This window comes from Oncorhynchus nerka, linkage group LG1 (genome assembly GCF_034236695.1).
Source record: "Oncorhynchus nerka isolate Pitt River linkage group LG1, Oner_Uvic_2.0, whole genome shotgun sequence".
NCBI lineage: Eukaryota > Metazoa > Chordata > Actinopteri > Salmoniformes > Salmonidae > Oncorhynchus > Oncorhynchus nerka.
Window position 1 is genome coordinate 38,107,834 of NC_088396.1, and position 15,538 is coordinate 38,123,371.

The following is a 15,538-nucleotide window of genomic DNA, read 5'->3' on the forward strand; positions in this document are numbered from 1 at the left end:
TCTACTATTCATCACAGGGATCCTCTCAGAATCCCTCACCCTTCATCTACCTTCTTCACTGCCTCAACATACGACACCTTCTGCACTACTCTGACCCTGGCCACCTCAACCTGCCTCTCTTGCACTGGACACCAGTGATCCAAAGATACATGAGCACCCTACAGTTGACATACACCATTTTTTCCACTGAACTATTCCTCTGTCCCATGTCCTTCTGCACACTTCCCACATTTTGGAATCTCCCTCCTCCACACTGCTGCAACATGCCCATAAACATGACACCTAGAACACCGCAATGGATTCGGACACAAACGCTCTAACAGTATAACTCATATATAATAACATTACTTTGGCAGGAAAATGCTAAAAAGAAGCTCAAAAGAACAGACTGGGCCAACTCTGTTTCACCACGCTTTCCACTGGGTCTGCGTTGCACCAAACGGCGGGTATCACAAACACCAGGAATCTTCAACTTCAATTGCTCCACCTCCACACTTAACGCTACCCCAGAAATCACTCCCTTCAATGGTGCCCTGTTCCTAAGCGCAAAGCAAGATACAGGTCTTTCTCCCAAGTTGTGTCGCACGGAGCGCCTGATCTGAAGAAACACAAACAAACATCACAAGTCCACTTCGGGTTATCTTCACCGACGCAACAGCACCCACCATCTTTTCCACCCAACCTTGAAACCACCCATTGATCAGCCAAAAGGCCTGGTTCCACCCTCTTCAAAAATCTCACTCCCACTGGACCAAACCTATCTTTATTATAACCATGTCCATCAATGCAAGGCTGTAATTATGCTACAACAACATTTTCAGTAATGGTTACAGAAACGTTTTACTTGCTATGACTGTGCTGTGTTTTTTGTATATATTTTTTTAGCAACATTGGTTGAATGCACTGATTGTAAGTTGCTAAGTACAAGAGCACCGCTAAATGACCAACATCTAAATATAAAAATGAAAACTTGCATGGGTAATTCCGGTAATACACTGTAAATTAGATTAACAAAGTACTGAGCAAAGGGTCTGAATACTTATGTAAATGTGATATTTCAGTTTCTTTATGTTTTATACATTTGTTCAAATTTATAAAAAACTGTTTTTGCTTTGTCATTATGGGGTATTGTGTGGGAAATAAACAATTGAATCAATTTTAGAATAAGTCTGTAATATAACAAAATGTGAAAAACGTCAAGGGGTCTGAATACTTTTTGAATGCACTGTATATTTTTGTTCAGTATATATAAATTACTATTAACTTACTATTACTATTAACTCTCTCTCTCTCTCTCTCGTCCTTATGTGACTAACATAGGTCGTGCCTAGTCCACGACCACGCTTGACCGTTGGCTAATGCGCCATTTCACTTGTCCTACATCAAGGTATCGGAAGGTGTTGGTGTTTTTTGACAAACTGTTGCATACAGACACTTTACTCAGAAATAATTAACCGAGTTTTCAGATTAATGGGCCAATAGTGTAGTGAAGGTGTTTCAACAAAGGATGGCGCTGTTTGTTTCCTTTTTTCTTGTGCGTAAAAACGCACGGATGGCACGAGTTTCCGGGAATTTGTCTTTCAATTCCAAGTTATCGACAAAACCGAGTCGTTCACCGACTGTCGGAACTTGTGAATACCTTACAAAAAATGTGATGGTGAAACACATTGGAATAGAATAAAAAAAATTACTATGTTCAATCAACCCCGAAAACTACAGTGAAGTGTGTTTAGGGAATGAGGAATCTTGCAGATATAGCTCCATCTTTATCAACATTACAATATTTTTAGGCCTATAATAAAATATATTGTTTATGAGGTAATTTAGTGTAAAATTATAATAGAGAAATTGATATTCGGGGTTAAAAGGTGTCACTAGTATTCTCTCCATCCTGCGCTGCGCTTTTCACCCAGCAGCATTATCCCTTGCGCGCTGTTGGTGGAACTCCCCACGTGGTTTCAACTCCTGTATAAAAACTTTCGGTGTTAGGTGGCTCCGTGTCGTGATTGCAAAGGAGAAAACTGTAAAGATAACAGCATCTCTTACTGGGCGCTGAGACGTCCTATAGCCAACTCACCAACAGACAGAGAAGACAGTGATCAAGGGATCAGTTAGTTATGAAATGGATTGCAATTTAGTTGGATTCCTAAAGTTGCGCTTATATGATTGAATTGAATGTAAAGAGCAGTGGTAACCTTATATTTGGAACTTCACATCAGACGTTTCGAATACAAAGCCAGCGTACCGGTGAGATACGTTTGATAACTATGAGTGGTTTGCAAAGGATATGGACTGTAATAATTCGTTTTAATACGTTTGAAAACGCGGTAGAGCCATTCATTTAGTGATCATTTCAAGTTCGCCGGTCAAGACCAAAACCTCTGGAATTGTGTTTTAGATGAGAAATGGACTAATAGTGAGTTTTGACAAAAATGACCCAAGCCTAACAGGGCTGGAGATTAAGCAAATAACATAATATCTGCAATAATCATTAGCTCTTGACAGCAACATCTTTTGGAATGCAAAAACTACATGGACTGTTTTGGATTACCGTAATTTGTGCATCAATCATCGTTCCATGTGTATTCCCAGTGGCGCATAGTAGGATCATTACCGTGATACTTGTGAAGTAGCCTAACCCTCTAATTTTGCGCTCTGTATTCAGGAACCACAATTCCTTTCCAGCGTGCTTTGGAATTACAGTCTCAAAAATAGAAAATGAGAAGATATAATCTCACACTGGCTTGTTTAATGGCTTGCATACTTTCAACCCGCGGTACCTTGGGGACAACGCGGGCGCGCATAACGGGGGCAGAGACTCAAACCGTCACCCAGGAGTCGTGCGCATCGTGTGGGTTGCCGGAGGCGTCAGAACGGGTGGACATAGACCTTCTGGAGGCAGTTAAGAGGCACATCTTGAACAGGTTACAAATGAGAGAAAGACCCAACATCACTCATCCTATTCCCAAGGCTGCAATGGTAACAGCGCTGAGGAGGCTTCACGCCGGTAAGGTACGGGAAGACGGGAGGGTTGAGATCCCCAACCTTGATGGACAAGCTTCCTACAGTAACGAGGTGCAAGGGGAGACGTCGGAGATAATCAGTTTTGCAGAATCAGGTAATTATCGATAATCGTATGATTCATATCACTAATTTGATCACCCCTTTTATCTCCCTTTATTTCTAAGTTATGATTCATTCAGTGACACACAGTACATTACTGTAAAATTATCTATATTAAACTGTAAAAAGTAAATGCTACCATTATCAGAATGAATGACATTAATTGAGTGGAGGGGTTTGTATTTGACATGATTTTACTGTAATTACAAGGTTTTTGTTTGCTAGGTAAAGTGTTTCAACATTACAACATATTAATTAATAGTTGGTATTTTATATCACTTGCGCTTCTAGAGGTCTTAACAAAGGCTTCCAAACTGGCAGCAACTACAGTGCAAAACAGACCAAAAGGACATGGCAAAATGCTCAACCATTTAAGGTTTAAGACTTGATGCCACTCGAATGTTTTCTATATATTTTAAATTCATTGGGCACTATAACCACATAGGAGTTCAATTGGAACAGCATTCTGACTCACAGGTGCAACAAATGTAGCCTCTTACAATACACACCTCAAAATATGTTAATAAGCCAGACACAACACTACCATGCATCCACTAGAGGTCAAAACGTTTTTGGCACTCCAAAGATATGGTATGGTACTGTATTCTGCAACAAGCTCTCACATTCTCACGTCAGAATGAGACATTCATCCACGTTTCTCAAATGTTAAATGTAAGATTAAGTTTAAGCATTAAACTCTGAATGGTTAAGGTAAGGGTTAAGGTTTGGGATATAAAACAAAAATCTAAAAAACAACTTTCTGTCACTGAACGTACAACCTTTTGCATTAGAGGCTTACGCCTATCCTCCATCCCTGTCCATAATACCCAAACAAAACTGAAAGCTACTTGAAGGTAACAGCACGCACGGTTACCCCTAGTGGCCAGTTGAAGTCCTCAGACATGGATGAACTTCTAATACTGACTTGTGTCACGGGTGACCTTCTTTGGGGTGGAATTACAGTACCATTAGAAATACAACAATTCTTTCCCTGCCCATAACATTTCCCAAAATGCACTATCATTTGCAGTATACTGCAGTAAAATGTTTCAGAGTATTTTTTTGTTGATAATACCCCGAAATTAATGGATAAATGACAGTTTTCCTTTACAGTGTAGACAATCAGCACGTTTTTCTGTACTCAGATATATTGAGTGCAATGGGTTTCCTCAAAACTTTTGTATAATAACAGCACATTGGGGATTACAGTGGACTCACACACAAGGTCAGATTAGCAAATCATAGATGGTTGTGCATCAGCAGTTTTTCTCTTGTTATGTCAATCACTGACAGTAACTCAATTAGCCATGTCAGTTATCAATTTCTTGATTGGTAAGTTAGTCTAGCCAGCTATCTAAACATGTAGTAATCATGGCCGAATACCGACCAGGCACGCAGGGCACGTTTTACGGGCCCTGACCCCCAGGGGGCCCCAATTAATTGTGTTTGTTACTTTCACTCAGATATCATTAACATGCCATAAGTCATGTAGACTTATAAGTCCTGTAGAATCACAGGTAAATTACTCACATACCCTATGATAAATAATTAAAATTGCAGATATCTTGCTTTAAAACTGCAATATTTGAGAGCGGGCTCCTGAGTCCTCCTGTGGTTGGCGTTTGCATTTGTTTTATATAAAAAATATATATACTACATATATAATATACAGTAAACTGTCTATTTAGTTTTAAAATTCTTTATTTTGTTTCCTACTGGGCACCCTACGGGCCTCGGCCTCAGCCCCTGTAAGCCCCTTTATTAACCCAGCCCTGTACACACACACTCTGTGAGCTCTAATCTATCATCAGTTAGATAACTGAAATCAATAATTGGCAGGTTAGTGAGGTGAGAACGTCCTATTTAATTGTTTTTTTTTATATAAAAAAATAGCAGAGGAAGCATAGATGACGGTCCCACAGTACGACGCTGCAGCACAAACAGTACAATCAGCTTGGATGGATTCCTAGCTGTTGCCTTCGAATAGGAATGTTTTTATTTGATTTAACTAGGGAAATCAGTTGAGAACAAATTATTATGTACAACGACGACCTACCCCGGGCAGACCCTAACGATGCTGGGCCAATTGTGCGCCGCCCTATGGGACTTCCATACATTTGGTATGTTACATAAGATAGGTTACGCGAACGTATAGCAACCCCAAAGTTGCGTTTGAATCGCATCATGGTCAACTTTAGCATCTTAACTAATTAGCATCTTTGCAACTACTTACTACTTTTTAACTTCTTTGCAACTACTTAGCATGTTAGCTAACCCTAATCTTAACCGTTTAACCTAACCCCCAACACTAACCTTAACCCCTTACCCATAACCCCTTTAGCTAACATTAGCCACCCAACTAACATTAGTGTTAGCGACCTAGCTAATGTTAGCCACAACAAATTGGAATTCGTAACATATCATACATTTCGCGAATTCATAACATATTGTGGGAATTGTAATTTGTAACAAATTGTACGAATTGCAAATTAATACATACCATATGAAACGTAACATACTAATTGGAGTGTGCCAGAATTACATTTTACTATGATACATCTACCTCTGAGTCCATGTTACGCAAGGCAATTATTAGGAGAGCGCCCCCGGTTGTGGGTTCGGGTGATAGAGAGGTGGAGGAGGGTGCATGGTGAGCCCATATCACAGTTTTCTAAAGAATGTTTTTGTCATATAATGGTTCACCAACCAGGCCTCTTTGCTTTTGCCATTATTCACGACACCTTTGAGCCTTTGTGCAGCATTGTGCCATGGAACTGGCTTTGCTCCCTGTTCTGTAGACCCCCTCTGCCTTCAAGCCAGCTGGCACTCACCCCCAGAGCCCAGAGTCCAGGCTGCCAGCCAGGGCATGGAGAGAGGGACAAGGCCCCTAGAGCGACCTGGAGAGAGGCAGCTAGACCAGGCCCAGGCACAGGCCGGGTGATGTCACAGTCAAAGATCAAGGTGTCCTGCTAGGGGCCGAGGGAAGTTTGGGCTGGGCATTACTGGATGACTGATAGAGGCAGAGGGAAGTTTGTGCTGGGCATTACTGGATGACTGATAGGGGCAGAGGGAAGTTTGTGCTGGGCATTACTGGATGACTGATAGGGGCTGAGAGGAGTCTGTGCTGGGCAGTACTGGATGACTGATAGGGGCTGAGGGGAGTTTGTGCTGGGCATTACTGGATGACTGATAGGAGCCGAGGGAAGTTTGTGCTGGGCAGTACTGGATGACTGATAGGGGCCGAGGGAAGTTTGTGCTGGGCATTACTGGATGACTGATAGGGGCCGAGGGAAGTTTGTGCTGGGCATTACTGGATGACTGATAGGGGCCGAGGGAAGTTTGTGCTGGGCATTACTGGATGACTGATAGGGGCCGAGGGAAGTTTGTGCTGGGCATTACTGGATGACTGATAGGGGCTGAGAGGAGTCTGTGCTGGACATTACTGGATGACTGATAGGGGCTGAGAGGAGTCTGTGCTGGACATTACTGGATGACTGATAGGGGCTGAGAGGAGTCTGTGCTGGGCATTACTGGATGACTGATAGGGGCTGAGAGGAGTTTGTGCTGGACATTACTGGACTGCGAAGTATCAGGCCAAAGTATTTTGTGAGGTGTGTGGGGCGCTGTCCTGTCTTATTCACATAGTTTTAACTGCATTGTTTTCAGCCAGCTAGGAGCTAGGAGGCAGCTATTGCTCTCAGTCACCAATCAGTCTTATACTGCATAGCGGAGCAGATCCTGAGACTGAGCTCACTGCCAACGTTCCAGGTAAGGAACAGTGCCAACCGCCTGTCTCTTATGACACGGTCCCGCGGGCCCTCGCTTTGGCGGCGGGATTCGGTGTCCCGTAACCACGGGAGCGAAGCGGAGGGCAGGGGGAGATGTGAGCATCTCGATTGTCGTTGGTATAGCCGTTTGGACCGGTTGAACTCCCTGTGACTCCGGTCCAAGTAATGGAATTAAGACTTCATTATTGGATGTCATTAACTCTGGCCCAGTCCCCGTGTTGTATCCCAAATGGCACCCTATTCCCAATATAGTGCACTACTTTTGACCAGAGCCATATGGGCCCTGGTAAAAAATGTGTGCACTATAGAGGGAATAGGGTGCCATTTGGGATGCATCCTTGCAGGGCTATAGGGCTGGCTTCTGGGTTTACTCTGGGACACAGCCTTTCACGAAGAAACATCAATCATGCCCTGTCTGGAGCCGCTCCAGGCATTTTCCACATCACACTCAATCCATGCACCCCCCCTCCAACCCCCTCCCTGTGTGTCATTTCTCCACCACTACCACCAAAGCAGCTTACTAACTGCTGGCCAAATGGAGCTCACCCTGACCTGCTGTGATCTTTCCCCCTCTCCTATTTCCCTGTGTGGAATTCCTGGAGTGCAGAGCTGAGCGCTGTGCTCCAGCAGCCTAAGGGATGCCTGTCAGAGCCGTGTGTGTGTGTCACTGCGAGGCGAGGCTCCTGTCAAAGCAGCAGTGCTCCGCAATGTGCGGTCTCTGTTGACACAGACTTTGAGTAATGAGCATAGCACCCTGCTACATAGACCCTGCCCTATGTTGTGCACATGCACACACATATACACACACTGACTGCTGGCGCATCTGCCTCCCTGCCTCCCTGATTTTTTTGTCTGCCTGATTTCCCACCTGCTTACCTACCTGTCTGCCTGATTACCCACCTGTCTGCCTGATTTCCCACCTGCTTACCTACCTGTCTGCCTGATTTCCCACCTGCTTACCTACCTGTCTGCCTGATTTCCCGCCTGTTTACCTACCTGTCTGCCTGATTTCCCGCCTGCTTACCGACCTGTCTGCCTGTCGGCATGCCTTGTTGTTGTGTTGATAGCGCAGGTGGGGACACGCTGAGGCAGCTGTAGCTCCAGCAGTGCTAGCTCCACCAGAGAGCGAGAGGCCCACCCAGATGTCACCCTCCCTTCACCTGCCCTGCCCTAACCATGCCTGGCCCAGGAGCACATTGACCCCAGGCACACTCCAAGTCAGGCAGCACACCTCCTGGTTTAACTGGTCTCCTCCCTAACCTCCTTCCTCACCTCGCTTCCCCCCTCACCCTCCCACAGCCTGCAGTCAGTGCCTACCAGGGTTAAAGCACCTGGCTATGTGTTTTTGTGGTATTTTAGAAAAGAAAAAGCTAAATAGTTTAAGAGTTTTCTAGAAGGATGATTCTCAATCCACTTCAGCATCCATTTTAATGTGGCCACCCACTGGGCACACACTGGTTGAATCAATGTTTCCACATATTTTCAATGAAATTGAACCAACGTGGAATAGATGTTGAATTTACGTCTGTGGCCAGTGGGCAGTCTCAGATACATTTTTAATGATCCTCAAGTTAGTGTATGTTATTTTTTTCCCCAGATGGGATATGAAGCTTCAGATACACTCGACCACTTCGTTGTTTTTACAAGATCATATGACCATGCTTCAGACTGGAGTATCTTTGTAGTCAGAGATTCAGACTGCCATCTCTCCCCACCCAGCACTTCATTGCCTCACATACACTGTCACTCAGGGTACAGATAGAGAAACGCCCTGGCCTAGAAGCTCCCCTGTTGATCACTGGGAGCTGTTGAGGCAAGCAGCAAGGCATGGTAGTAAATGAGGCGAGGTTAGATACTCCTTACCTCGGGCCATGACAGCAGTTAAAACAGGGGAAAACTGTTATTGAGTCAATGCCTTTAGATCTACACTTCTGATGCATTTCCATACATACAGTTCTTCTTACGTACTTGATACTGCACCCTGAGGATTCGATGTCGATGTTGCTGAAATGCATGCACCTTGTGCTTTTGTTGTTGCCACAGGGATGTGTTTGTTTGTGTGTGTGTGTGTTACTTTGGCTCCCAGCTGACATACTGTAGCGGGAGGCAGAACTAGTCTGAACAGGACTGTGTGAAATGAATGTAAAAATCACTGTTACTGGAGTAGGTTGTAAACGTAGGATTGCTTTAAAAGGACCATCTTTGGTGGTCAGCTGTTGACACCAACTCACGCTAATCAGTGTGTAAACAAAGACATTTGGCCGCTTCAACATGTGCTCAGCTGAAGCCGATCCTGGCTAACCCCCAGACAGAACCCTCTCGGTTTTCACAGTAATTTGGAAGACATAATTAGGCTTCAAAAAAGATACGGCAGACTCCAAACTCCATTATACCTTAGACATTTGGAATCTCTTCATTGTGTCATTTTAGAAAGTGGCCAATGTCATGCAAATGTATTTTATTTTTGCCTCATCATGCTATTGGTTAGTTGGGCCACGCGCTCAATGCCAGGCAGTAGCGAGGCTGTCTCCTAATACCTCAATGGAGTCTTTATGCTGTCAGTCTCAGTGGCTCCGGGGAGCTCAAGGGGTTTCACAGCAGTGCCTCACACACACACACACACACACACACACACACAATTAACCCCCTGGGGCCCGGGCCTTGTCCACCCCCCTCCTCCACTCTCATAGTGTTCACAATCAGACCTGAGGCCAACTGGGCCTGCTCCCAGAACTGGGCTGTCAGGAGGAACAGACTATAAGGAACTAGGCCAGCGGCATGTGATGTATGAGAAAGAGAGTGGTGATGGAGGAGAGGAGAGACAGAAGTGACTAAAGTACTCTCTTTCTGGCTCCCTGCTAGGGACTCCCTGTGAATGTTTGTCCACTTTTTTTCCCTCTTACAAATGACACTCATATGTAGTGTGTGACATAACTTTAATTCAGAGACAAAAGTTGTAAAACTGTGTGGATTTCATCCTCCTGTCTTGTTTTACTTTGTGAATCTTGTCAGCTTTTCTAACTTGCCCTTTGAAATGGTCAGTTTATTCTCTTGACGGTACGGTATATATCACTAAACCCACATTTCTCTCTCTTCTCGATCAGATGAGCTGGCTTCATCTCAAGCCTCTAAGTCCAGCCTCCACTTCCTCATCTCCAGTGAAGGGAACCAGAACCTGCATGTGTCTCAGGCCAACCTGTGGCTCTACTTCAGGCTGCTGCCCACCGGCTCCGAGAAAGGGCCTCGACGGAAAGTCACAGTTAAAATCCACTACCATGAGGCAGGAACTGGAGCTTCAGGTGGAGCCAGGGGAGGAACAGGGCCAGGGGCAGGGGGAGGAGGTCGGTGGACCCTACTGGAGAAGCGTGTGGACCTAAAGCGCAGCGGCTGGCACACCTTCCCTCTGTCAGAGGCAGTGAGGGCCCTGTTTGCTAAGGGCGGCCGGCGGCAGGACCTGGAGGTGCGTTGTGAGGGCTGTGAGGCATTCAACGTGGTTCCTATCTTAGTTGACCCAGCAGAACCCTCACACAGACCCTTTCTGGTGGTCCGGGCACGGCAGGTGGAAGGGAACCACCGCATCAGGAAGAGGGGGCTGGAGTGTGACGGGAGCAGTGGAGGCCTGTGCTGCAGACGACAGTTCTACATAGACTTTCGCCTCATTGGCTGGAACGACTGGATCATCGCACCCGCGGGTTACTACGGTAATTACTGCGAGGGAAGCTGCCCGGCGTACATGGCGGGGGTACCGGGGTCGGCGTCATCGTTCCACACGGCGGTGGTCAACCAGTACCGGATGAGGGGCATGAGCCCCGGCTCGGTCAACTCCTGTTGTATCCCCACCAAGCTCAGTACCATGTCTATGCTGTACTTCGACGATGAGTACAACATAGTAAAACGAGACGTGCCCAATATGATAGTGGAAGAGTGTGGCTGTGCCTGAGTGTCTGTGACTTATTAAACTTTGAAAGTTAAATCAAACGACGATAGTCAAAATGTCTTGTACAAAAATACCTTTTTGTATGACACACATATAAATATATAGTTATATGGAAGCACACCAACAGGTACACACAAACAAGATGTATTTATGGTTTGTTGTATTTATCTGGCTGAGTGAGGCCAGGTTCTGTCCATTCCATATTAAGAACTTAAGAACGGTTCCAGAGTTTTGGGAAGAGAAGGAAATGGTTGATCACCAAATGATAACATTTTTCTAGTTTGCCATTTCTAGAGGAAAAATAATGGTCCTTCATCTCTTCTCTGATGAAGATGGAATGAAAAGCCCTTAAGGAAGCAGCACACCAGGACATTGACAAAACAAAAGCACTGACAATGACAATTCATCAGCTTATATAATTCAGAAACACCAGCACTTCCATAAAGAATGTCATAAAGACACTGTGACTGTCTGATCCTGTGGAATTATAACATAAACTGTATCAGCAAGCGCTTATTATTGAATAAAGCTTTTCCAGGACTACACTCCTGTCCAAGTGAGGTAATGACACAACATTGACATATTGTTGTTGACATTGGACCACGTTCCTTCCTCCTGCTTGTGTAAGTGTCTGTCTGTCTGTCTGTCTGTCTGTCTGTCTGTCTGTCTGTCTGTCTGTCTGTCTGTCTGTCTGTGACCATGCTGCAAGCAATCGCTCACTGAGTTCAAAGGTGAAGATGGACCTTTGTGCAAACTGCACAACATACACTTAATCCTGAGAACAGAGAGTCCCCACTGCCCCTACTTGTTCTGATAAAGTGGACCTCTAAGTGGTGATGAGTTTTTTGTTTTGGCCCAACAGGGCATGATGTTGCAGTACAGCACTTGCAGACTAAACTCTTTAAATGCACACTCCCACTCCTAATAGCACTTGCATATTGAAATGCCTTCAAAGTGGTACTGAGTGTCCTGTCATAAATAAGTGCCACATGATCTATGCAATGTATAGTAACCCACCCATGCCCACCCATACAACTGAACATACCAGACTGAACTGAACTTTCTCCTCCTCTGCTAATGTAACTCCTATCAAATACTTGAAATGTGATCTTTCGCTTCCGTTTTTTCAAAGCGAATGATTTTTAATGACATTTGCACTGAAAAGTCGCGGGATTAGTTAATAAACAAACTGCCATTGAAAAGTTATTTTTATAGAAGTAAATTGACATTTTTTGTTTAATAAAGTAATTTACCTACACAGCAAATTCTCCAGTGTTAAATCCACACTGAGAGTGTTAAATTAACACTGACTGTGTTGGTCCATATCGGCACTGGAACCGTGTTAAATTAACACACTGATAGGTGTAAAGCCTAATTTCCCAGAATCCCTTGCCTTTTGAGTGAATTATAGAATTACCACTCCTGATTGTCTTTGTTAGTTGACAGAGACATGTTTGTTGCATTCATCCATTTTCAGTCTTATGGACTTCAGCAAGTGAGATCCCGAGGGAATATTTTATTAAAATTGTATTATATAACACAATACAAGAAGTATTTCATAAGGCCTTATTTTCAGGGACTACACTCTAAACATAACAATTAACTCTATACATGTTGAATGAACACTTATTGGTTTAAAATAACACCCAGTGTTGGTGTTAATAACCTGAGTTTTACCAAAACTATGCTCATCATTATTATATTTTCCAGCATGGTCTATTGCAGGTTCATTTTAATAATTGTTTGTTTCAATATCTATGTTTTTGCATGTACATTAATTGATTGATTAATCCTATGCTTCTCAAATATAAATGAGATACATTTTCTAAACTAATTCAATATTTTACTTGGATTTGTTGCACCTGTTACTGAAATGGTTGTTCCAGTTTAGATGCTTTAGGTAGTGTCATATTTCAGTCTTCCCAACCCTGGTAGCATATGATAAAACATTCAGAACGTTGGATATCCCCACTCTGGCTAGAGTTCAATCAGAATTACACAGCATTATACAAGCCAGCATAATGTGACAGGTTGCATGAATAAGGCAACAATGTTGGGTTGTTTGGATTACCCAACATGGGTTAATTTAACCATGAATTTAGTTTTTATTCACCTTCATGCTGGGTTGAACAAACAGCTCTGTCTTTTTTAATGTAATCTATCGGGTATTTTCAGGAGGCGGGACTTATTAAGGGCATGGCTTTTAGAAAGTTATTTTTGGCCATGTGAGATCAAATGTAATTCCTGTTGATGTAAGTTTGTGCACTGCAATGTAACGTTTCTATAAATATTATTGTACATTACATATTCTAATACAAAAATATTAACATTATGAATTACATATAGCAAGAAAGTGTTAACTATCCTATTGGGGAAATCACATTTCTTTACGCTTCATTAAAGCTACCAAAGTGTTAGTGTTCAACCATAACATGCAATAACAATTCAACAGAACAGATTAACTGGAATTACATTTACTCTCATGGGTGGCCAAAAATAACTTGCTGAAAGTCACGCCCCTAAAAAGCCAAGCCTCCATGTCTTGTGATCTGACCTGCTGGGTCATATCTCAATAAACAAGTGTCAATAAACCAACCTTGGTCTTAATTCTTTTTTATAAAATAACTAAGTGACCCAATGCCTGCAACCCTGCCATTGGTTCATGCAAACAACCCAGTATTCTTTTGTTTATGTCCTCAAAATAAGGTGTCATGAAATACATATTGTATTTTTTAAATAATTATATTTTAATGGTGGTATTTTAATTTAGGAGTTCACTTGGTTAAGACCACAGGACTGTAAGTGAATGAATGCAACAAGCTTGTCTGTCACTAACAAATTCAGTCATGGGTGGTAACTCCACAATTCACTCAAAATGCTAAGCACTCTGGGAAATATGCAAATCAAGCTTTACACTAAGCAGTGTGTTAATTCAACACTGCTCAGTGTCTATACGGGTCCACACTTTCAGTGTTAATTTAACTCTGGGGAATTTGCTGTGTAATAATGGAACCAAAGAGGCCAAGATTATTTTAGCTTGATCATAAGAGGCCTAATCTACGTATCAGGGTACACTATGATGATTCCATTTCTTAGTTCTATTATTTCCTTTCTCTATCTATTTTGTACAATAAACATGTGGAACACTTAATTTTTCATCTTTAATTCTATTTTTTTCAGTTTTTCTATTTAATAAAAATATATTTTTAGTTCCTGTTTCCGAAATAATTTAGTCATGTAAATGTCATCTGTACAGTTTATGTAAAATAAAATGTGTTTCCTTAAAATATTTTGTAACTTTAAAATAAATTCTTACTCTGCATTATTATTGTATTCTCCTGTGTTGTGGTCGAAATCCTTTTAGTGAGTCCTTTCAGGCACTCAACATTCAGCAGCTTCTAGATGTGGAAAGAAAACAAAGGCACTTCAATAGCAATCTGCATCTATACTGCTCCATATGTAAAACATCTCACTGTCAGTGTCAGGACTGCGCCCCTTGCTTACTAGCTGTACTATTCCTCATCATTTGCTGAAGTGGTGAAAAAGCTAACTGGTACGCATGTAACTGTTAGTCAGAACAGTACTAGTTGTACCTAGCTTTCCGTCATGTGCTGAATGTAATACAGCTGAGAGACAGACTGTCACATATCATCTTAATTCCTGATGCTCCACGATCAGTGTTGTGCTGGTGGGTTGGGTAGGTTTAATTTGGGAAACTGTACAGATTTGAGAGATCCTAGGGACAGCAGTGTGTAGCCACATGGCCTTATTACATTACAGCCAATGGGTTCCCCTGAAATAGTCTTACTTGACTGTTGCTGTTTATCAGAGCCACAGGCTAAGGTTGCCAGAATGACAGTGGTAGCTATGTGTACAGATGTAGGATCTTAATTCGAGCCAGTTTGCTACAGCAGGAAAATAATTCTGCAGCAACAGTAAATGTGAATTATTATGTGGATTATAATTAATGGACATTTTTGGAGTGGTTGAAAAAACATTTGTCAGGGAAAATCGAGTCTGAAATTTCAAAGTGGATTTGACAAACTTTAGAAGCCTTTTTAAACTTTAGATACACTACAAGTTTTAAATGTCTTGCATTGCAGGATCGTGCAACAGGGTGATCAAATTAAGATCCTTTATCTCTAAATACCATGTGCAAACAGAATGGGCCTGCACACCTACTAACCCGTTGAGTGTTTCCGCAATGAAACGATCTTCTTAAAACACAAGCAACACATACACAAGCACAAACCATGCGTTCGCAAAGACATTGCTTGAAATGTGTCCATGTGGATGTGCCAAGTGGATGAGATAGATATCTACACCTGACGCCAGCCTGTAGGGTGAATAACATGTTTGGGACTGGGGAGGGACGGTTCAATTGAACACTTTGCTTGAACTGAATGAGTCAGCACGAAAGAGCGAGAGAGAGAGAGGAAGTGAGAAAAGTAGAATCAGTGTGAATGTGATGAGTAACAGATCTGTCACTCCTGTGCCACATTAAGGGACAGTTGAAATACACTACATGGCACTACAGTGTGTGGACACCCTTTCAAATTAGTGGATTTGGCTATTTCAGCCATACCCGTTGCTGATAGGTGTATATAATCGAGCACACAGCCATGCCATCTCCACAGACAAACATTGGCTGTAGAATGGCCTGTACTGAAGGGTTCAGTGACTTTCAACG

The 15,538-nt window shown here is 42.9% G+C and overlaps 1 protein-coding gene across 1 annotated transcript; it reads left to right on the forward strand.

Moving 5' to 3' along the window:
* The first annotated feature begins 2,015 nt into the window (after positions 1 to 2,015).
* LOC115129763 (inhibin beta B chain-like) lies at positions 2,016 to 14,170 on the forward strand. Its single transcript, XM_029660464.2, has 2 exons — positions 2,016 to 3,118; positions 10,016 to 14,170. The coding sequence occupies exons 1-2, from the start codon at positions 2,719 to 2,721 to the stop codon at positions 10,849 to 10,851; spliced, it is 1,236 nt and encodes a 411-aa protein (XP_029516324.1). The 5' UTR covers positions 2,016 to 2,718; the 3' UTR covers positions 10,852 to 14,170.
* Positions 14,171 to 15,538: the final 1,368 nt, after the last annotated feature.